General features: G+C 42.4%; 1 protein-coding gene across 15 annotated transcripts in view; it reads left to right on the top strand.

The window, feature by feature from the left end:
• LOC105927933 (collagen alpha-1(XXV) chain) overlaps nucleotides 1-24,799 on the top strand; it is a 242,659-nt gene that overhangs the window by 651 nt on the left and 217,209 nt on the right. For all 15 annotated transcript variants that reach the window (XM_036146555.1, XM_036146565.1, XM_036146553.1 and 12 more), the window contains exon 2: nucleotides 80-149. In XM_036146555.1, coding sequence (XP_036002448.1) covers nucleotides 80-149 — 70 coding nt within the window. The remainder of the gene's footprint in view (nucleotides 1-79; nucleotides 150-24,799) is intronic.

Below are 24,799 nucleotides of genomic sequence, written 5' to 3'. Positions count from 1 at the left end.
TAAACCGCGCTTTGCACGTCTTTTGAGCGGCACTTGGTCCGCGCAGATAAATAAAAGTGACATTCCTTTGCAATTTTAGCGCTCTTATGAGAATTTCGCCAAGATCAGGACTGCCAGACAAGTCGCAGCTGACTGCAACTGTCCCCCAGGTAAGGACCACTGTACTTTTCTCTGATCTGTAGATATGAGCTGACTTTGCCACAGCTCGGGGCTCCAAGAGAACTTGCACACAAACAGGTGCAACTTAGTAAACGCAAATGTCGCCGGAGAGTAAAATCAGCAACTCAGTTCAAAAAGAAACACTCATGTTATGCACACAGTGTTCTTTTTTTATGTTTATCTCTCTTTATTTGGATGATACGGCTTACAGCGAATGACAGACCTGCGTTCAGTTTCTCAGATAACGAGAATATAACATGGGACTAATTAAAAGAAGTTTATTTTAAATACAGAAATATGATGGCACACACATTCATGACTTGACAGTTATCCGGCAGGCAGCTGAAGACCTCTTAAGGAGGGGGAATTCATAAATGGTGGTTACTAATGAAGCTGTCTGTTAAAGATTGCTGCATATTATAGGAACGTTAGGAGGAAGGAAAACGTCCAAAAAAAAAAAAAGATGCACAAGCAACAGGATTGTGGTGCAAAGCCCATTCAAGAGTTTTATTCACAAGGCGGCCGGAGCAAAGGTTCCAGGAGAAATCGTCCAGACCTATCCGGGACACGGGCTCTCTAGAAGAGACTTTTATCTCTTCTAGAGAGAAAGTTGTGGACTTTGGCTCACTGGTCCAAAGTGTTCTGCACAGAAAGTTCCTTTTGCAGGAGTACCGAGGATGAATGGCACAGAATCCAAGTTGCTTGAGGTAGAGTGTGAAGTTTTCACAGTCAGGGATGATTCGAGAAGCCATGTTATCGGGCCGGGTGTTGGCTCACTGTGTTTCGTCAAGTCCCAAATCAGAGCATCTGTTTAACAGGAGGCTGGTTTGATGGCCTTGGTACCGCCGGGTTTTACTGGCCAGCAAACTCACCTGACGTCAACCCCACGGAGAGTCTCTGGGGGGGTTAAGGTTGAAGACGAGAGACGCCAGACCCAACGATGCAGTCAGAAGAGCCACAGGCTTATTGCCTCCATGTCGCGCCGCATTGACGCAGTAATTGATTCAAGTATAGAGAGTACATACATTTTACAGAACATAAACCTCCATTGCGCTTGTGTCCCGGAGGTTCTGGGTTCAACTCCCACAGATTGCCACTCTGGATCCCTGAGCAAGACCCTTAACCCCAGATTGCTCCCCGGGAGCCGCACAGTGGCAGCCCACTGCTCCCCAAGGGGATGGGATTAAGATGCAGAGAACAAATTCCATTGGAATGTACGTTGCAATGACAGTAAAGGTTATTATTATTATTATTATTATTATTATTATTATTATTATTATTATTATTATACCTTACAGCAGGCTGATCTTCCTGTTATAAAGCCTCTTTTTGATTGTCTTATGTAACATTTTCTGAGAGACTGAATATTGTAGCTCTAAGCCATAACTATTAAAACAGAACTTGTAAAGGTCACTGTAATTAATCTATGTAAAATGAGCTGTAATAAAAAAATTACATAGTATGATGAATACATTTTTTTAACCATATGTTAAGTTATTGAGATGCACCTTTATTAGGAGAAACTTGCATAGCTGGAAAACTACAATGACCGCCGTACCTTGAAGATAATTAACTGAGCACTTCAGCCCAGGTGTTGTTCCTTTACTAAATAATGTGACGCGACCGCTGTAACAGTCAAACGCATTTTGTCGTGTAGGCATGTTTGGTCCCTTGTGTTAATGCAAATATTGAAAAAAAAAAAAAAAACACACACAAAGGATGTCAGGGGTGTTGCATTGGCCCCTTGAATGTAAATCCTGCCGCGGGCCTCAGGCAGCCTTTGGCAGGCCCTGTCGGTCTGCGTGAGGTTGGAGCGTTTGGGTGTAGGATTGAAGGAGGACGCGACACCGCATACAGGACGTCTTGTGGAGGTGCGATTGTGTAACGAGCTGAGCGGTCACTCCACAAAGACGAGCTGCCTGGTCCTGAGTGGTGGCTCTTCGTGGCTGTTTGACTTGTGACGCCGTCTGCTCTTGTCCACTTGACGTAACCGTAAATAAATACATGCTTGAAATTCACATTATCCACCAGCAGATGGAAACAGCTTTTTTTTTTTCCCCCCTGCCCTGCTTCTCAGCTTTCTAACAATTTTCGGGGGAAGTCGAGGTTTTGCTGAGGGGTTCTGCAGCGTTCCTCACCTCAAGATGCTCCACTGTTTGTTTTTTTTGTTTTTTTTACTGAATCCTTGTGTGCAAACACAGAGAGAAAAGCACTTCTCTTCTTAAAACATTGACACATCTAGCAGAATTAGCCCTCTAAATGTTCTCAGAAAACACAGAGTGTCATTTTAGCTAAGGTCTTATAGTTATTGTCATGGCCAAACTAGGGCTGGGCGATATATCGATATAAATGATATATCGATATATTTTAAAATGCGATATGGGATTAGACCATATCGCATATATCGATATAGTTCAAATTTGCGCCGTGATCCTTGCTTCACGCAAGCCGCTGACCGGAGCTCTTTGCACTGCTGTGGAACTGCACACTACTTTTCTCATAGAAATATATTTATTTCAGAAAAAGATTGACCTATTTTATTTTATAGGCTATTTTTATTTAAGATATTTTTTTATTTAAATGTGCACCTTACGGAGCTTTGATTTCAAAAAAGGCACTCCAGTTTTATGTTTACATTTTATTGATATTTGAGTAGTGAGTTTTCAATAACATATTTGACTGAACATTTCATTTTACAGCTCTAACTTTGCGGAAAAAAATATCGGGATATTTATCGTATATCGATATTCAACCTAAATATATCGGGATATGACTTTTGTTCCATATCGCCCAGCCCTAGGCCAAACCAATACGTTTTTTTTAATTACCTTTTTGAGAGGACTATTTTCTTGTCTGTACGGCTCAGACAGAGTTTTGCTATTGGCGAATGAAAAGCACGCATCATTTTATGGATTTTATTGTAATTTCATTAATGAACTGAAGAATTAGACGGGTTGTGAAATCAGTTACCCATGTTTGAACCCAAATCATGGTGAAAAAAACATTCAGGCTTTCAAAGTGGAAAGTGTCGCTGCAGAAAGGCAGCAGTTTGGGTGTTCTTTGGCTCTTACATTGGAGCAAAAGCATGTTAGTTTCGGGGGGGATTTAGTAGAAAAAGCATAGTTTGAATGTTTGGTTTTCAACTTGCATAGTTCTTATTTGCAAGCACTATGAAACACTTGTCATTATAAAATCCTCGGATCCATTGGAAAGGTTCAGCAGGTCAGAATAAAGCGTCCGCCGAGTCTTTTTGTGAAGCTGTGTCACTCCACGGCTCTGCGCTAATGTGCTTCCCAGGAACGCTGTGCTCCTTCCTGCCAGTCTGCTAAACTACTTACTGGACTCGGTGCTGCAGGTAGTTTTCATAGTTTCACAATTCCTGAAATTTTGATCAGGGGCCTGCAGCCTCTGCGTCAGAACCTCACGGGTGTTACAATGAAAGCCTTCACGCCGCTTGATCTTTTCCACATCTTGTCACAGAGCACACAGCACACACTTCTGCGTGCTCTGTGAGGATTTTATGAGACATTCAAAACAAAGTAGTGCGTGATAATGCAGTTAAAGAAAATGGATAGACTAGGGGGATATAAAAAAAAAGAAAAGTCCTTCATGCCTTACTCGTCAGTCTCCTTTAGCCTGGTGCTGCTGAGTAAACCTCAGCTCAACCATCTCATTTCAGAGTTTGTGTGACTTAATCTAAGTAGGAACCCAGCTGTCCTGTGAAGGCTTTTTCAGGTTTTTGTCAAAGAGCGCTGGTGACGGCATCGTGAAAACTTTGGAGGAACTGCAGGGATCCACAGAGACTCTGTTGGCAGGGCACCTGTTGGCGGGACACTCGGTGAATCTGGACCTAAATGGAAGAGTGTTGGGAAGAAGTCGCATTTTCACTTAGCCACAAGGCATTATGGGGACCCAGCAAACGCGTGTAAGAAGGTGATCTGGTCAGATGAGACCGAAAATTAAATTTTTGACCAACACATAAATTGGTTAGAATGGCCCAGTCAAAGTCCAGACCAATATCCAAATAAGATCCTGTGGTAAGACTTGAAAAGCTCATAGACACTGTGATTTAATGACTGAGCTTGAGTTGTTTTGCGAAGAAGAATGGGAAAGACTGTCTGCAACATACCAAGTTTGCACATAAACAACGGTTGAATATTCTCTGCACACTGTTCTTGCACACTGTTTTTCTCCTGCATTGTTGCATTCTGATCACTGCTGCACTTTATATTGTAACGCTGCCTTATTCCACCTGCAATCCCATGACGCTGTCGTAAGCTGTATGCAACAAAGTTTTGTTCTGTATGCACTCTGTACGTACAAAATGACAAATAAAGTTTGAGATCAGGGGTTATAAAAATGTTTATTGGGCACCGTACATGTAGGCTGTTAATAAACTTCAGTGTTTTGGTTTGGATTTTCTTTTAAACCCAAAGCTCAGCAGCTGTCAGCTGTGCTGCAGGACTCTCCCCCTCCGACGAGAAGTCGAAGTTACACACAGAAACTCGCCTGTCCCTTTTTTTACTTTATTTTTGGAACAAATTCAAACATTTATCCTATCAGGCATATATTTATCGCCTCCAATCTTGGCTAAGTAAGAAAAACAAGACTAGGCGAGGCGGTAATCCTGAATGAATGAGTTCTCCTGCTTTTACCCGGTGTTTTCATCGACTGCAAATGAGTCATCCGCTGAGTGGGCATGCCTGAATTAATGAGCCAAAAGCACTGGAAGGATTAACGTTAACGAGACCCATCACAATCACGACAGTCTCCGCACTTCATCATACATCTGCTCTTTATTTCCCCTCCCTGCGCATCTCCGTAAAGAGCAGAAACGACACCGTGACAACAAATGGGGCTTAAATAAAGCGTGACGATGCTAAAACGGAGGCGACGGCGGACGACATGTGGAGCATCATCGCGGGGGGCGCACCTACCCATGCAGGGACCTTTAGCAGGAAGCAGGGTCGTCTTCTGGAAACCCATTTTGTAAATAAAGTAGGGCTGGGCGATAAATCGATTTAATCGATTAATTCGAATTTACAATTCTTTAAGATTTCATTTTTGGAAAATCTGGATTTTATTTTGCCAATACACTCATTGGGTTTCCATGAAGAGAACAGCATGTGATGCTGGATATATGTTTAGGCTAAATTATTGTCAAAATATTGTTAAGTAGAAACTTTTTTTTACCATAATACGAAGTACTTCATTTACTTATTTACTTTTTTTTTTTTAACTTAGTTTGAAGTTCACAAGTGCAGTGAAGCCTGTTCTTATCTCTATGTGTAATACCACTAGCAGCAAATGTTTTGTTATATTTTCATTGTTTATAATGGCACGGCTGCCATCTTGTTTTACAGGCATGTTTCACAGCTTGTTTTTAGTTGCACTTTGAATTCAGGTCAACTCCCTGATGAAATGCTTGACATAAAAGCAAGGTTTTAAAATAATTTCTTTAATTTCTTTTTATGAAACAAAAAGGAGGGAAAAAAATCGATTAATCGGATTTGGTATGATAAAATCTGAGATTTATTTTTTAATCCATATCGCCCAGCCCTAATATAAAGCATTTAAAACTAATCACAGTTGTACGTTTGAATTTTTGGGGGGGACTTTAGAGAGGTTATAGAAGATGGCCACTGTAATGGTTTCATTGCTAAGAATCACAAGTTTTCACCATTTGAAGGTAAAACGCTTGACAGCTGTACAGGAAGTTGGGGCAGCTTGTTCAAAATCTGAGACGTCTCTCCATGATGAAGTTTGGACGTTTTCGATGATGTCTCGGTGGCTGTGCATACAACTAACAGTCGAGCAGATATTAAGGGTTCAGGGTAATCAAGCATTTTGGAAACACGCCGGTTGAGACCAAAAGACACTGAATTCAATTCAATTCAATTCAATTCAATTCAATTCAATTCAATTTTATTTATATAGCACCAAATCATGAAACATGTCATCTCAAGGCACTTTACAAAATCAAGTTCAATCATATTATACAGATTGGTCAAAAATGTCCTATATATCCGATTTGGCATCCGGTCTGACAGAAAATCGGGTCGTATGACGTCTGCAGCAGTCAGAATGTGTTGGAGCGAATGAGGCCAAGCAGACCGCTCGCGGTTCCCTGCGCCTCTGACCGTTCGACCGGGATCGAACAGGGGGCATCAATTTGACGGGAAAGTCGCGAGTGAGACAGGAAGTGAGACACGGTTGCCAAAGTAAAACGCATCCGCTCCAGTCGGAGCCTGTGTGTACTGAAGAAATCGGATCGGAGCGAGAACAGTCGGACGCATCCCGCTGTCTTTGGCCACTTTTCTCCCCCCCCCCCCAATCTATCGATCATTTAGCATCCAATCCATAATGTTTGATCAACTTTTACACCCCGCCACCTGTAATCGCTTCGCTTACATAACTGGAAATATGCTCTTTTCAACCAGAGCATTTTTTTCCCCTCTTCTTTTTAAAAGCAAATAATATTACACTCTGAATTCTTAAAAAGGTTCACTCAATATCCATCTCCTCCTCTGTTTAAGAAACAGCCTATGGCTCAGATGAGGCTCTGTTCCCCCCTCTGCGTGAGGACAATAATGTGCTTTTCACCGTCCTCACTTTATTACTGTCACAGAAGATGGAGTGGTTGTATAGGCAGTGCAATGGGCCATAGCCTGGGGGTAGTTTGTGCTTCTGAATAAGAGTAAATTTTTATCTCTGAAAATCAGTCATGATCTTTGATGTGTTTTGCATATGTTGTCATGATCCAATGTTAAAAAAAGTAACTTTTTTTTCCCCGTAGCTTGTGTTATTTGTCGGGAACGGAGTGGTACTGGTTAGTTGTCAGCATCAAAGTGACTAAAAGCATTTGTACATTTTGGTTTTGCAGATGTCAATGCGGCATGGTGTTCTACTTGGGAGTGCTTTTACCACTACCTGCACAGGCCATTATGCCTTTTTTTTTTTTTTTTGGGTCCTGCCTTCCTCTTTCATGTTTTATAGCTACATGGAAAATTACAGCCCCTCAAATGCCACACAAAAGGGAATTACTTCCATCCTCAGAGAACACAGCTCATGAGGTCTTACTTAAAGTCAACCCTACATCATGCTGCAACATAATTCCTACCTAGTGAGGATTTTAGGACCAGGTAAATGAAATTACACGCTCCTGTCTCACCCTCATCACCTGTTTTTGACAAACTAGAGCTGATTAGAAAGTTTAAAAGCTATTTTCACACTCTTGGGACAAAAATAACTCACACTTGAGCTTGTAAAGAGAGTCTAATACTGATTGTGCTCTGGTTGAGTGTGCGTAATTGGGCCTCCACTTGCGTTTGACCACTCATATTGGCAGTGGCAACTCATGTCGGTATTGGCTTGGCCTAAAATGGATACTAAATAACACTTTTTACATCCGTGTGGGTCCCACTTTTCACCTAGAGTTGTCTAGCATCAAACGCACAATGGCACAGAGACCATTATGGAAACATGGAAAGTCCCACCTGTGGCCCTCTTTCATCTCATACCTAAATGGGCCCAATGTCTAAATGAGAGCTGAGACACTTCAGTAAGGAAATAAATGAGACTGGCGAGGTCCTCAACATGTTTCCCCTTTGTGCGTGAGAGCAAGTTATTGAGGTTTTACTAACTAAGAAACACTCTTTGCGTATTTTGGTCTGATGCACCGCAGTGTTCCTCCCCGGGTGTCAGTTCAAGTGGTTCTTCAAAAGAGAAGAAGGTATTTCTTGAAACATTTATTGCTGAACCACTCCAGGTCAGTCATGACGTTACGTTTGTGCGTCGTCAAATGAACACCGGTCCATGTCGTCTTCCGGTCCAGACAGTGTCTGGGATGATAAACTTTGAAAGAGGTAAGGGTTTGGCTAAAGTGTCATGGTTATAATTGGTTTTAGGATGGGGGGAAATTTGGGTGTTTTTTAATTTGAACGTTATTGTATCAGTATGTGGAAGTCTCCGAAAAGGAAACGATGGAGTAATACTACATGCAAGGAGAAAAGGGAATTATAGTCATTGGTTTTTAGAATAACATTGCTTGCAAAGGGTTTGAGGTCATGTACCTTGTCTGCTTCTGTTTTACTCTGATGGACAGGCGACCACACTGCAAAAAGGGAACTAAAAGTAAGTAAACCTTTCTTGAACAGAGTTTATTGTTCCTTGATTTGAGCAGCTAAATAGGACTATTTGCCAATGGAATGAGAATTTTTACCCCTAAAAGAATATAATTAGATATCCTGCACTTGAAATAAGATGATGGAGATGAACTGTTCTTATTTTAAGTGCAAAAATCTTATTCCATTGGCAAATAGTCTTATTTACCAGCTCAAATTAAGGAAAAAATACACTAATTTCAAGAGAATTTTACCTACGTTTAGTTCCCTTTTTGCAGTGCATTGTCTGGGGTGTACCCTGCTCTGGACTGTCGACATCCTCTGTTGGTTTTATTAACACAATAAAGAATCTAGGTGTCTTTAAATAAGTTGGAGGTAAAGAACTTGTGATTATGAGAGAACAGTAACTCTAGAAGGACTTGGCAGAAGTCTGGGTGCAGCTTCTCCTCCATAATAAACAGCATTGACCGTCCTCGACTTCCCATAATGTGGCGTCTTATTTTTAAGGGCTAAAACCGCAGCCTCTTTTTTACACTCTACAGCATTTTTGCTGTCTGCTAACATTTCCAAACCCAGCAAGTTCCAAGAGAGAGACAGGTTGAAGGCCCAAAAGCATAAAACTGAGGAACATTGCTGTAAAAGTATAGCCTTCCTGTTATCTGCCAAAGTGTCTCTCTCTCTTGCTTTCTTGCAGCCGGAAATGTCTCAACATGTAAAAAATAGTGTTTTTGCTTCTCTCGGCTTCCTCTGACCTTATCGTTAATCACCTTACTGATGCTGAATGTTGCTAACTTCAAGTTGGCTTAGTTTTTATGCAATGAGTGCTGTTGTTATAGAGACTACTAAGCGCTAAGGTGTGACACGTTCACTGACCAGAAAAAGTCTCTTTAAGTAGGATTTTTGTGGCGTTTGTGAAAATTTTTCAGAACTGAAAGAGAAAATCATTGCCCTCATCAGGTATTTGCTCCCATGGTGAAATTGTATTCAAATGCCTTGAAGTCAATGGCTGCTATGAAGAGTTGGTGACACCCTAAGGTCCAGGTCTTTGCTGCAGATCTCTAACAGTGAAGGTATTTTTGCATTTCCTATGTCCCACTCCACAGTGTGTGCGGTGGCAACACAACCTGGAGTCCTCCTTCCAGCCGGGATAAGCTAAGCTCATCAGTTTTATTTTTAAACAGTTGTCATGTTATGGTTAATATTTTGAACTTTTTTAAAAGAGAATATGCTACTGCAATAAAACAAAACTAAGATTTTAAGGCTTTTTACACCATTATGGAAGGTGAAGTAGTTCTAAATGTATTTCTTGGGATTAGCAGGCGGTTTTTCTTCTCGTTTTTCATTTACCCTGTCCTTTTTCTCCCAGGTTCTGCTTTCAGTGCAGGACTTATTCTTTAATGGGACCATCATAAAATGTCTAGTCAGCAAGCACAGGTCCTTATATGCCTAAATCCGCCCCCCTCTCCATTTCTATGCATCCACGTTCCCTCCAGTCCCCCTTGCAGCATGTCTAGAAGTTAATGCTTCAAAGGGCTTGGCAGCCAAACATCGGTCACAATACACCGGAGAGTACAGCAACGTACAGCTTGCAGTTTGCAGAGATTTGTTTCCTCCTTACCACACACTCGCAGAACTGGCTGTCAAGTGCATCGGAAGGGGCAGCAAGGGGCTCGGATCGGTTGGATGTTGTGACCTCAGTGTTCAAAATTAAATTGGAAGCAGATGCAGCAACGTTTTGGCTAGTTCGTCATCTCTAAACCAAATTGGACGTCTCAAAAAAAGAAAAAAAAAAACTGCACTCACTCAGACACGACGCTCAGCTGCGTTGGGATTACAGGCCTCTAGGTCTGAATTTTCTTCTTAAACTTCTCGTAATACTCTTTTTCTTTCCCCAAAACAAAAACGTGTAATCCAAGCGGGATTATACGGTTACAGTTTAGTCAACCCCCCTCCTCTGATATCTCCACTTTAGCAGGCAACCTGTAATTAATCACTGACAGCTTCTGAATTAAGCCGTCTGTGTGGTTTGGAGCCAGTAGGCGCCCTAATAGTCGTGTAATTACCAGGTGCTAGGTAAAGCTGAGCAGACTTCCAGGTAGCTGCACAGGCCAGCTGCTACTGGTTAGGTGAGTCTGCTTCTTTGTAGCTAACCCAGGCAGGAGTCGATGGCAAAAAAGGAACGTGGGAGGCTTCACCTGCTTTCCAGCGCTGAAAAGCCAATTAAGAGTTTGCTTCCTGCTCAAAGGTTTCTGATTTTATCTACCTAAGAAATCTGGAGCCCATTGCATTTCACTTTGAGAGCCTCGCAAACGTTTCCATAGCGTTCAACCACAAACTTTTAGTGTGTTTTATTGGGATGTTACGCGATAGACCAAAACAAAGCGAGCATAATTGTGAAGGGAAAGGAAAATTATGTCACATAAAATCCCAATAACTTGGCTTGTGGCTATAAGGGGACGAAACAACGGGGGGGATAAAATAAGGCGAGTACTAGTAAAAAGCACCATGCATCTTTAAGTTGATGCTTTTAAGCAAGAAAAAACATGTTGCAATCAACTCAAATTTTGCTTCAGTCTAAATAAATGAGAGGTGTTACATTTGCCCTGCTGTCGACGCTGATTATTAGGAGTAAATTGATGGAACGTTGCAATAAAAAGCAGAGCATTGTACTCTTGACACAGCAGTTTTTCTGAGATACGGGAGAGAATGCCAGCAGCAGCAGCAGCACACTTTTCCCTTTTTCTGCTCCACATTAACCAGAGAGGGGACACGGTGAATGGAGAGCAGATTACATGATTTTTATACGACGGAGGTCTCACGGCTCTTTACTGCAGGTTTCAGCACCACGGGCTGGAGGACAAGTGCCAAAGACGGAGTGGAGGAAAATCAGAACGCCCCAGCCTAATGGCTTGTCTTGTGTGTCCTTGAACATTTCCTGGCGATGAGCCGCAGTCGTGTGTGTGTGTGTGTGTGTGTGTGTGTGTGTGTGTGTGTGTGTGTGCAGAATAAAGCGGGAAGCCTGGAGATCCTGTCTTGGCTTCTCAGGCGCTCCCTTCTTGGAGGTAAATGAAAAGGTTTCCATCATTGTGACTTCGAGTCACACCCGAATTATGGATACAATATATATATTTTTTTCTCATTTTCATATTCTTCCTTCAAAGCGGTGCTTCTGCTCCGTCTGATCTTGCCGGTGCCTTGTTTTCCACTGAAGCGGCGTCGCATTAACGTTCTTGGATGGTACTTCTATGGGTCCCTCGACGATCGAGACATGACTCCGCCTTTTCTTTTACCTTTTAACCTCCGGTGTAAAATCTCCGCTGTAGGTCCACCGCGTCCGGCAGGCCTCCGTCAAAGCCCGGTGACTCATTGCACTAAAAGATGACTTACAAACTTCAGCTCAAAATGCTGAATTGAAAGTCTCAGTCACAGGAGTCTCCTTTGTGACGGCTTAGCTTCCCTTCCCACGTACTCATCCCTGCCCCACGACTATTTCAAGAGATCTAAATGGACTTTTATGAATGACACCCTCCCTGAACAGTGTGTCTTCTGTGTATTATAAGGATTTCTTCTTCTCTCTCTCTCTGTGACATTGGAGTGCTTTTAAAGTCACTTTACCCTCTTTAAGAAACTTACAACATACCCCATGAAACATGTCAAGTTCACTCCTTCAGTTGATTTATTTTTTTGTGGGTTTGTGAATAATTTTCCAGATTCTGATGTCAATTGAAAGTAATTTTACTATTATATTATTATTCATTATTATTATTATTATCATAAAAGTGAAGAAATATGTCTAAGCAGGTTGGAACGGGTGCAGAAAAGTGTGTTGTGTATTAGCCAGAATTAAAGGAAAGGTGTCCTTTAATTAAGACGGTGGTGAGGCCAGCCATGTTGCTTGGGTTAGAGACGGTGTCTTCACCGATGAAGAGACAGGAGGCAGAGCTGGAGGAAGCAGAGATGAAGATGTTGAGGTTCTCTTTCAGAGTGACGATGAATGGACTGGATCAGGAACGAATGCACGCTCATGTTAGATGTTTTGGAGATGAAGCCGGACTGAGATGGTTTGGACATGCACAGAGGAGGGATGGTGAGTGCATTGGAAGAATGGTGTTGAGTCTTGAACTGCCAGGCAGAACATCTGGAGGTGGATCAAAGGGGTGATTTATGAATGGTGGGAAAGAGGCGATGAAGGTAGCTGGTGTGAGAGCAGAAATTAAACTAAAAATAAGTCACATTTTCTTGAAATGAGTGTATTTGTCCTTGATTTGAGGACAAATACACTCAATTATAAAATAAATAAGATGATTTGCCAATGGAATGAGATTTTTTGTACTTAAAATAGGAATAACTCATCTCTATCGTGTTATTTAGAGGGCAGAATAACTAATTATCTTATTTTAGGGGTAAAACTCATTCCATTGGCAAATCATCTTATTTACCTGCTCAAATCAAGGACAAATGCACTCATTTCAAGAAAATTTTACTTCTTTTTAGTTCTGATTTTGCAGTGGAAAGATAGTTATATGGTGACGGAAGACATACGATGGCAGCCCCTAAAATGGATAAGCCAAAAGACGAAGATTCATTTTGTTATTATTATTAAGATTATTACTAGCCATGGCTGGCAATTTATCTGCTTCTGAAAAGAGGTATAATAGGATAATGGTCATTTTGCCCCATTGTGTTGTTGGTGGTTTTGTAGCTGCTGAACCTTGCATCAGTTTGCATCAGGCGGACGAAGCTGGAACTGGGCCAACAGAAGGTTATTATCTGAAAGTATAATCCTAGCTTATGTCATTCTGCATGTTTTATAATATTACTTTCAGAGCACTTAAGGACACAAGCAGCATAATACCAATAAAGGAAAAAATAAAACAAGCAATAAAAGTTTAAATGAGCCGGCAGTCGCACTTTTGAACAGATGTGGGTTGGGTTTGGACTTGACCTGGTAGAGGGTGTCGTTGTTGCGGATATCTGGAAGTCAGTTTATAGCTAACCTTGTTCAAAATGGGAGCTTTACTGACCTTTTTGAATTCCTCTTTGATATTGGCTTTCTTGCCACAACATGCTTGACTTCTGATGCCACCACTGGAGGAGCCTTTTTATACTCATATCAGCTCTTATGACATCGAATCAGTCAAATACCCATAGATCATCCACATGTGTACCACATTAAACCCATATCTGGGTGCTCAACACATTCAGAGCATAGCTGTTTTTTTTGGTGATTTTATTTTTTATTTTTTACTTACCCTAAATGTTTGGACATCCGAAGAATAATGTGCTGAGTAGAGTGGGAATTTAATTACCCGAGTTGAAACCAAGACAAGTTGGTGTGCACCCAACGCAGCATTGGCAGGAACCCTCGGAGAGAACATTTATTTACGGCTGGTGCAAACATTTATGAAAGCTTTTTTTTTTTTTTTTTTTTTTTTGAACCGAATCGTCTGAGCAAAAACAAGCAGCGTGTCCCTCGGGGGCCACTGGAAGACAACGGGGACTCAAAACTGTTTCTCCCAGTGGAAAAAGTGATGGAGGAAAGCGGGATTTGCCCAGCAGCTCGCCAGATGATGTATGCTCCGAGTCCCTCGGGGCGCCACCAAGAGTTCGAACGTTAATCAAAATCCCGCCGTCCAAACTGAACTCCTATTGGCGTTTGGTGTCCGATGGACCGCGCGTTGGATTTCCAGGGTGTTCGTCAGAGAAAGCAACTCCACCACCTCCTCCTCGCCACCGCTCGCCAGGGGGGACCTTGCACGTTGCCAGCCAGCTTTTCCTTCTCAAAGCCGTGCTAAATGTGACATGAAACGTGAGTCCGGCCGTAGATCAACCCTCAAACATGTTGGAACAGCGACGCTGCAGAAACAGGCGGAGGTTTGAGTCGTCCTGCAGCGAAAGAGCAAAAGCTTTCAAGGCCACTGCGGTTTGTGGCTTTAATTTTTTTCCGAAGCGGGACCGGCGAGAGTGAAAGACACTTTGGAGCAATTTGTCGCCTGCTTTCTTAATCCGTGATGTCAGGACGAAGGGAGCGCAGTCTTTGCTCCATTATTTATAAATGCCTTTTGATTTGCATGCAATCAATTTCAAATGAGCAACGGGCGAGTGTTCTCCCGACGCCGCCGGCGCCTTGAGTGACAACTTGGCAAATCTAAAATCCACGGGAAAGTTCATTAAGCGGCGTCAGTGAAAACGAAGCGAGTGGCTCTCTGGTCATGGATCGGTGGGTTCAGCTTTGATGGACACGTCTCGTGGTGGATGGTGTCAGTTGCTTAAAGCGCAGTTAAAGTAAGCTGTGGAAAAGAGAGAAACACACAAACTCTTTAATCTGATTGGCTAGACTTACAAAGCAGCCAGCACGGAGGACAGGAGGTAAAACCGTGATCTCTGACATGCAGTGACTCCTCCTGCTGCGTGCATAAATGTTAAAATGGATTTAATAGGTAACATCTTTCTCACTTTAGAGAAAACGACGGCTACTTTGGTAGAGAGTTTGTAAACTATCCCACGTCTTCCTAATTTGCTTTGTTCATGAATGCATACAGTGCAAGGTTGCATTAGAGAAGTGTAAACGCCGTTATTCGCAATGAGCAGTGTAATAAACAAATGTGTTCATGAGTCGCGGTTGTAATTATAAATTAATAACTCTCCGTTTGACCTTAACAGAACTTGAACTAAGCAAGGCTCACTGGAGTGACATTAAATGCTCTTTTATTTAGGAATGATCGGGAGTTTTTTTTTTTTTTTTTTTTTATTAAACACGAACCGGTGCAAGCTCATGCTGAAAATAGCAGACGATACTCTTTTGGATCTGGATCTACGTGTCTGCTGTGTATTCTGTACAGTGAGACCATTACACAGTGTTGGTTGCACATTATTTCAAAATTGTGATCGGATCTGTTCAAATAAGATCAGGATTTCATTGACGATGAAGACCATCACGTTTTAAGTGCTTTCAGAATAAAAGAACTTAGAATATAGCTTTTAATGGACGATTTTTTTTATTTTCTGTGCTCTGTATTATATCAGGTTGAGTTTAGTTGACAGATAGGATGTTGTAGGGCTGCACAATATACTGGAAATTATAATTATTGCAAAAAGGGTCTAGACTTTATACACATCCTGACAAACCGTTTGGACAGTCATAAATGTTGGCTATTTATTCAATTACCATGCATTAAGTTTCTTTGTCTGAAATATATTTAGTTTAAAAAAAAGGCATGATGAGTTTTAGAAGGTAAAGAAGGGATAAAGTGGTCAAGTCATACAGAAACTACAATTAAATAGTTTTGATGGCAAAATAGACGTAGTCAGCCAGAATCCACTTTCTCAATAAAACCATGAGATTTAATTTTTTTTTCCATTAGCAGGATGTACTGTTCAGTATTTGGGCAGTTTTCATTGAACCCAAGGCAGAATATGTTAACATTTATTGAGTTATATTGTCGTCACAAAATCAACCAATGTTGTCTCTTATCTCATGTTTTCCTGATATCATGCTGCTCTGGATGGACAGATGGATAAAAGAACACTTGATTAAACCCTGGAGGGAAATTAAAGTAACATAGTAAAATATAGCAATAATTCATTAAATTTGTGAATAACTTATCATGACTTGGATCATTATCATGATAAACACCTCAAAATATAGTGATGTAATTTTGAGTCCCATTTAATCCATACCTAGTAGCCTTAAAGATTATGTAAAAAATGTTGAATTAGAAAGAATATGAAATAGTCATAATCATCAAAACAGCTTAAAAAGGATGAATTTCTTAAAAATGGTGCATTGATAGCCCAGTTCCAACATTAGCATAAAGCTTGAGGCAGAGTGAAGTATTCCAGGAATCCTAGGAAGCAGCGCTGGTCATTCTGGTCGAATTTATAACATAAATTGTTGTGAAAATGTGAATTATTTAACGCTCTGTTTAAGAATGAGGTGAACTGAAAATCTCACTTCAGGCTGTTTTCTGCATTCACGCTGTGCAGTTTGCTAATGACTCAACCCCACTGAGTAGAAATGTTATTAGCTTGTGAATTAGAGCACTTCATGGATATTTTATGCAGCTGACGTGTAAACATTAAAAACAGTGTTCATGAGAGCCAGTGGTAACACCGTTAATGAACATTATGAAATGGCTGTCAAGATGCATCTGTACACGGTTCTGTCATCCGCCATGCACAAATCCAATCTCAATGCAACACACGGAGAGGAAAGGAAGGAAGGAAGGAAGGAAGGAAGGAAGGAAGGAAGGAAGGAAGGAAGGAAGGAAACACATAGAGATGGAAGGAAGCAGGAAAGGAAACACATAGAGATGGAAGGGAGCAAGGAAGGAAACACGGAGATGGAAGGGAGCAAGGAAGAAAGGAAGGAAAGATGGAGATGGAAGGGAGCAAGGAAGAAAGGAAGGAAAGATGGAGATGGAAGGGAACAAGGAAGAAAGGAAGGAAAGATGGAGATGGAAGGGAGCAAGGAAGAAAGAAAGGAAACACGGAGATGGAAGGGAGCAAGGAAGGAAACATGGAGATGGAAGGGAGCAAGGAAGAAAGGAAGGAAACACACACATGGAAGGGAGCAAGGAAGGAAGGAAGGAAGGAGACACACAGATGGAAGGGAGCAAGGAAGGAAGGAAGGAAGGAAGGAAGGAGACACACAGATGGAAGGGAGCAGGGAAGAAAGGAAGGAAGGACACAGATGGAAGAGAGCAAGGAAGGAAGGAAGGAAGGACACAGATGGAAGAGAGCAAGGAAGGCAGGAAGGAGACACACAGATTGGGAAAGAGTAGCGAAAGAAAGGAAGGAAGGAAGGAAGGAAGGAAGGAAGGAAGGAAGGAAGGAAGGAAGGAAGGAGATACACAGAATGAAAGGGAGCAGGGAAGGAAACACATAAATGGAAGGGAGCAAAGAAGGAAATAAACACAAAGGAAGGAAGGAAACACATAAAAGGAAGGGAGAAAAGAAGGAAGGAAACATGAAGACGGAAGGAAGGAAGGAAGGAAGGAAGGAGATACACAGTAATGAAAGGGAGCAGGGAAGGAAGGAAACATGTAGATGGAAGGGAGCAAGGAAGGAACAAGACGCAGAGATGTTAGTAAGCAGGAAAGGAAGGAAACACATGAAGATGGAAGGAAGCAAGGAAGGAAACACACAAACATGAAAGGTAGGAAGGAAGGAAGCACAAGGTGTAAGGGACCAAGGAAGGAAAGAAACACATTAAGATGGAAGGAAGGCATTTTTCTTTCTTTCTCATATTCATCCAGAGCTCCCAAACTGCTGAAGTGTAATTCACACATTTCCAGGCTGCACTGGAACGGCGCTCTATAGGCTCTAATCAAGCATAATCGCTTCTAAAAATAACATGCATAGGCATTTTATTCTTATATCAGAGACTCGCCTCTCCTACTTTTACCAATCAACGCGGTGCCCCGCAACGCTTCGCCGGAATCGAGGTTAATGAGCCACTTCCCACGAGCCCTGCTGCTATCTCAAGCAGCTTCCTGTCTCACGTGGTCCTGCGGCTGTCACTGCAATCCGAACCCGACCGGCGGAGTCCTGCTATGCATGTTGGCTGGAGCCGAAGAGCCATTTCAATCACATTTACCTCCTGCTGCCGCGTGTGCCGGGCGGTTCAGGTAGACCTCCGCACTATAACAGGCGTTCTGAGCAAACGCGCCACAACCGGAGCAGAAGTTTTCAGCGTCGCTGCCTGCTACGGAGGGGCGCATCAGTAAATCACTGCTCTAATTAGTGCCATTTCTGCTCACTAATTATAACGGGGCGCCATCAATCTGCGCTCATGCGATGTTTTTTTTGCAAAGTTCAGTTTTCATGACTTGGAATTATTATTATGATTTAAAGGCAAAGCAGCACTAGATGGCCAAAGCGGTGGATGGTTAATAGACGAGCTTAAATCCAAAGCCCCACAGAGCTGTAACTCAGCGACGCGAAATGTGTCGTCAAGGTTGCAGCAAGAGTAAAAAAGACGATCTACTGCGTGTCGGGATGACTAACTGGACGCGCTTGTAATCTTTCTCGGAGCGAAACGCCGAAAGATTTAAAGACAACGACTCCCCCGGACCGTCGGAGCACATCACCGCCGGTGTGACTGTGGCTCAGTGGGAAAGGGTTCTAGCGTCGGTTCTAGCGTCGCCCCGTCATATGCCGATTACCCCCCGGGCAAAGCCTGCTGATTTGTGTACGTCTGTTTGATTGAACGTGGCTCTAGTGTGAAGTACTTTGAGCAGTCGCCTGTTGACGGACTAGAGGGCAGAAGCGGGATCCCACGGCCCTGACTGAATGTGACATGGCTTCCCAGTAAGTTTGAGTTTTAGGACGGTGGGGGGTGACGGCCGGTTAGTTTATCTTCTGCATCTGGTGCCAAATGCACGTGTAAAATCAATTTCAAGAAACGGAGAGCGCTTCATAAACAAGCTGATGCCCAAATTGACTATTGTATTTCATTTTCAGCGTGCGTTTGCTGTCAGCTCCAGCACCCCCCCCCACCCCCACTCCCCTTTTTGCCTTTCATGTAACATAACAAATGGCAGGGAAAGCCTTGCACATGTGTGGCTTCTCAGTCAGACCTCCCCTGGGTACCCCGACTAGATTATGAAGTTGTTATTCTTAAAAACGGTTATTCATTACGATTCGTCACCACTGGCTGTCCCCGGTAGTTGGTTTTTTCTTTGGGGGGGAGGTCAGCTGCAGGAGCAGACAAAGTATCTGGGTTTCTGCAAATGTCGTGGCCCAAATGACATGAGAGGGTGTGGGGTTTCGTCTGAGACGTTGAGGGCGGGCGTAACGCACAAAATAACGGGGTGGAATTCAAGATTTAAACCAAAGAAACAGCGAGTCTCTGAGGAGCTTCAGGCATGCTTGCTTGTGAATGTCGTAGCCATAAATCTACATTTTGCCAGCCCCAGATTCAGTTGCACCTTGAGAAAATGTTGCCGAGTTGAAAGACGTTGGTAGAAGTTTAAGTCAACTTTGCCGGCCTCTGGGGAAGTGGATAATGGCAATTACACCTTTTTTATTTTTTTAACATTTTTATTAAAGACGGCTTGCTAAAAGATGAGCATTAACTTATCCAAGGCCTTACAAAAGTATTCATACGCTACAAACTTCTTCACACATACTGCCACCTTGCAAGCACAGCTTTGGTGTAATTTTTGGGGGGAGATTTTTTGTTTCAGGATAAACCAACACATAGAAGTTGATGATTAATAAATAATAATCAGTTATTTACATTTTTATTGCAAAGATGATAAAGTTTTTGTTCCTGCGCAACAATAATCAGCGTGTTTTAATGGTTCAGACCAACCAATGAAACAACCAACCTCCAATTGAGCTCAAGCTCTTTTGCAAAGATTGGGCAACAATATAATTCCCCATATGTACAATGCAGGGAAATATATACCTCGAAAAACGTGCAGAATTAATTGCAGCAAAGTAGTGACTCGCAGAGGCTGAAAAGAAATGCACCGCAAACTTTTATTTGTTGAAAAATGTTGAAAAGCGTGAAGCATTTCCCCCCATCTCTTCCCAATTGTGCACGACTTTCTGCAAGAGCGTCGCATGAACTCCCCAACTACTATTTAGAAGTTTGTGGTCGGGATGTGACAAACTGTGAACATGTTTTGCAAACTTCTGCAAAGGCCTTTCTACAGAAATAAGACATCGAGAATCGCGGATGGCCGTGTTTTATGTAAAAGCGGCCCAGCAAACCAGAGCAGGGTGCAGCGTGCGGCTTCCTTCAAGCAAGAGGTTATTGCTTTCTGGGTGAAAATGTGTTTTTGACGGTCAACATTTCAGTCAGCAAATATCTTTGCTGCAGTGGGCACAATGTTGCGGTAGCTGGGTTTGCTGAATAAATAAGTCCTGATGAACTCTGAACAACCCAAGCCACTGGGTTATTTATTTGTTTTATTATAGAGTGAATAAAGTTCTCATTTGTGGTCGTGCGCTGGCTTGTAAGGACGGCACACGGAGGGAAGTGCATGAGGTTAGAGGCTAAGATGTTTAGCGAGCTGGTAACGCTGAGAGCTCACAGGAGAGGAGAAAAAAAAAATGCCTTTTTTCGTTTTGTGTCCTGACAGCCAGGTTAAACTGGTCCCCTCTGGCCTGTTCTCAGATTAGCGAGTGCTAGCCAAACGCAGCAGGACAAGCAGAGGCCAAACGGCTTCTCTCATTTGCACCAAAGTCAAAGCCATCGTCTCACTAGACCTGAAAACAGGCAGCTCGATTCTGCAAATAAAAGGTGTCAGTTTGACAAAATATGAGCCAAGATGCGTTCGTTTCTTCGTGGGAGGCAACAGTCCAACGTAAGCTTTTTAGAGCCTTGTGTTAGCAAAGGGTTACTTTAAATTACTGTCTCCATTGTATGAAGAATCTATTCAGATCAACCAAAAACTGACTTTTTTTTTGTGTTTTTCAATTTAAAACTTATGACTCTTGGCTTTTCCAGGCTAGATTCTACTAATGAAGTCAGGAGTGGGCAGTTCAGGGCCTCAAAGTGTCCTGAATGTTTTACAAGAGTCCTTGCTTCAGCACACCTGAGTCAGATCACTATGTTTTCTCTTGTCACAATATCATCCTTATTATCCAGTTATTCAAATTTTGTGTTTTTTTTTTAAGATGCAAAACATCTAACAACCAGCAGAACCCCAGACAAGGAAGGTCTGGAACGTCCCACCGCTCAAGCCGAACCCTTTTACACTCAATTGGATTTTGCTGCTTGCCAAGCATACAAGCCAAATGCCTTCTGAAGAAATGTCTTATGCTCAGACCAGGCAAAGATTGAGCTATTTGGCCTTAATGACGGGAAATATGTTCAGAGGACTCATGGTCAAGCTGTTAAACGTGTTGGTGGCAGCATCATACTGAGGGTCCAATCGTATGAGTGTATTTCAAAAAAATTTATAAAACGGTAAATGAGAATTACCTCAAAATCGTTGGAATTTAACTTAAATCAGCAGCTGGATGGTTGAATCCTATGTTCCAACAGGGCAAATTATCTCCCATCAGGGCTGGTTGTGGAATGGATAAAGGAGGCTAACATTGAGCTTTTGGAGCGGGCCTTTTCACTACCCAGGTCTCAATTTGACAGATAAATAAATAAATCAGCGACCATCTAGGGCTGCAGAATTTTTGAAAATGGGAAATTGTCATATTAATTTCAAATAGTGAGAGAACGTAGATTGAGCTTAACCTTCATTTTCCCCGGTACATTTCATTTTCCATCATCAGAACGATGGTCTTCATCACTGCTGTCTATGTCCTATGGGGCATAAAAATCAGCGGAAAGCCATCCAAGTGGACAGATATATAATTTTTAAGCAGAATTTAATTGCATGGAACCAGAAATATAAAAGCCTACTGTACCCAATATTGCATCGAAGCAGTCTGTTGCAGTTGTGATTTTGCAGGCTTTGATGTTCTGAGTACGATTTTGTTTTGATGCAGCTATAGGGATTTAAATGAACTCTTCCACATCACAAATATCTGTCCTGATTAAGCCAGAAAACTTGTTGATAGTTAAAGTGGTTTGGGTAATACTTGCTCAGAGATATGTATCCTAATACCAGTATATATTTCAGCCTGTATGTGTAATTTTTTTAAAATCCTGTGTGGATTAGAGAAAATCCAAAATATGTTAAAATAGCTTTCTTTTCTAAATCATCCACATTTTTATTGTCCAATTAATCCATTTTCACTCATAAAATACCAAACTCAATATGAGATGAATGCCCATAATGTAGTAAGTGGTATTAAATGTCTTACTAAAGCTGCATGTTAGGGGAAAGAACCCAATAAAACTCATAAACAGGTTTCACAAAGGCACCAGAGCTTTGATGAGGCACCGCCGCCTCATGATGTCAGAGAAGGGCCACAACAAACCTCTCTCCAATCCACGAACGTTTAGTCACCACTTACAAAAGAATTACCCATGAGCCCACGATGCAGCCGAGTCTGTGTGCAGTGGAGGCTCAGAACAACACAAACTCTCATAACACTGGTTATCTCCTTCATTTCCCTCGTTGCAACTCTCAACAATTTCAACAAAGAGTCGTTCTAATTAATCCACCAGCAAATCTGAGCAGATTTTTTTTTTTTTTTTACAAACAACTGTTGCCTCTAGACGTTGTTCCCTAAGCACCGGTTTTTAATGATGGAGGCAAGCAGTTTGGCAGTGGTTTTTTTTTTATAAACATTTCCCTGAATTTATTAACTGGATGATAAGGGGAAAAACAGCAGAGTGGCGGACAAAAAGCGTGCTTTATTTTCACTCAGAGCAGTCTGTGTGTGCACTGCTGATACGGTTCCCCTCATGAGAAGCTTCACGCCGCCGAGTCTGTCCTCAAACAAGCTACAGAGTGAGGATTTATTTTTGTTTTCCAGCCTCAAAGTTTGGGAGGAAATAAAGTAAAGGGGGGTTCCTGTGATGCTCCCGAATGATAAATTGCATAAACGTCTTCAGAGGCCGCATCAAACGCTTGAGGAAGACGGCAAACCCCTCCGAGTGACGACTCGGCCTTCTGCGTAAGGCTTGCTTTTATTTCGGTAACCAGTACGCTTCGTCTCAGAGTTGGAGTCCTATAAAGGCCGCTCACTGTTTCCATTCAGATGTGGCCTCTCTAGTGGATATAAGGTGAAAGTGTGACTTCTGACGGTCGGCGGTATTGTACACTTTTGTTGAAAACCTAAAACATGTTGCAAAGATGATTCGGGTCAGGTTATGGATGCCTTCATATACTAAATACGTCACGCGGGTCTTGTACCTGTGTGACTGCTCTGTGTGTGAGTAGATGCATGCTTAGCGAGCTAGGCAGGCCTCTGGCGTACCTTTAAGACCAACAACAGACGCCCTGTCAGAGTCTCCAGAAATGTCGGGCTGGAGATGAAACGGGGAGGAAAGTGGACTGCTGTGTGTGTGTGTGTGTGTGTATATTTGCATCTCTGGCTAGGCTGCGGTGCCGTTCGTGCGTTTCGTGCTGGTCCCGGTGTAAATAAAGTCTTCGGCCGCGGCAGGTGTGGGGAACGGGGACCAGGAGCAGGGGAGGTCTGAGTCTCTGCAGTGGAACCGTCCTGGAGAAGTCAATATTTGCCGTCTGTATCAAAGCCGGTCCTGTTTGCGTATCGACAAGCCAGGCCGTACAGAGCCGAATGTGTGCGGAGGTGAGCCGTCGCAGTGGTGTTTAATGCTCCCCGCTGTTGCTCAAATGCGTTTTCAATTTTCATGGACGCCAGTTTATTCTTACAATAGAAGGTAGCATGCATAATATTATACTGTGTATCACAGGTAATCATAATGGAAAACTATATTAAAGCAACACTAGAAGGGAGGTTGAAGTTTACTTTTTTCTTCTTCTTATAGCTTCTTCCTTTGTAATTACTTTGACCTTCAAGAAGGCAAAGCATGTCGAGAGAAAATCCCACGCATTCATGGTATTCATACAAAACTTTAACACACAACAGCAAGCAGGATCTCGTCACTCTTTTCTAAATAGAAATTCTGCAACGCATGGATGGATGATGGAAAAACAGGGACGGCTGATGGTTGACATTCGTACATCCATCAAGCTATTTTGATGGATGTACGAATGGAAGTGAGGATGATAAAGGACAGGCAGATTATGGATGGATGGATGGGTGGATGGATGGATGGATGGACGGATGGATGAACAATACGTAGATGGATGGGTGCACCATTTAGACAACTGGACAGGAAATAAACCCTACAAATACAGAATGACAACATTTTTCTTTCTACACTTCAGTCGCACAGTACAGAGTCTCCATTTTTAATCCCAATTCTAAGATATTTATGGGTGTTTTAATTTGAAAAACTCTCACGAGAGACCAGACTCGGCCTGTGTCTCTCAGTCCGTCCCTTCCTGTCGGCGGAGCGCGTGTGGAAAAACACTTAGACGTCTTCGCTTTGATTTGCAGTGTGTACAGAGGGGTTTCCGTCGGAGGCTCTCATGTGGTCCTGGGTCCTCGGCTCCTGTCTGCACACTGAAACGATCCCCCCATGGGGCTTCATGACCAGACACTGCCTTGACTTTATCAAAGGGATTTATTTTTCAAAGTTGCACGCCCAAACGTTGCAGTGAGAGGAGGAGGGATGGAGGGGGGGGGGAAGTCTGTTAATACAGTAAAAGAGGTGCAAATGACTTGTAATGTGCCTCGAGCAAAGAACCACTGTTGGGGAAGCATTACGCACAAATGGGGAGGGAAAAAAAAAAGCCAGTTGGAAAGCAAAACGGCACGTAGATAGAGTAGCAAGAGTAAACAGACTCTAAAAGCTGATTATACAATTGTGCGCAAGATTAGATGAGTCATGAAGAGGCGAGTAATTTTTAACACGTGTCGAGATGGTGTTTACCTCGTTTTACAGAAGCGGTTCTCCCCGTTAACGTTTTTCTTCTTTTAAGTATTTTATCAGGAGTTTGTGTGATAGACCAACACAGAGTGGTGCATAATTGGGAAAAAAATTTGCAAATAACATCGTTTATGTTGTT

This window comes from Fundulus heteroclitus, chromosome 14 (genome assembly GCF_011125445.2).
Source record: "Fundulus heteroclitus isolate FHET01 chromosome 14, MU-UCD_Fhet_4.1, whole genome shotgun sequence".
Taxonomy (NCBI): domain Eukaryota; kingdom Metazoa; phylum Chordata; class Actinopteri; order Cyprinodontiformes; family Fundulidae; genus Fundulus; species Fundulus heteroclitus.
Note: the sequence above shows the minus strand (reverse complement) of the source record. Positions and strands in the feature narration are given on the sequence as shown.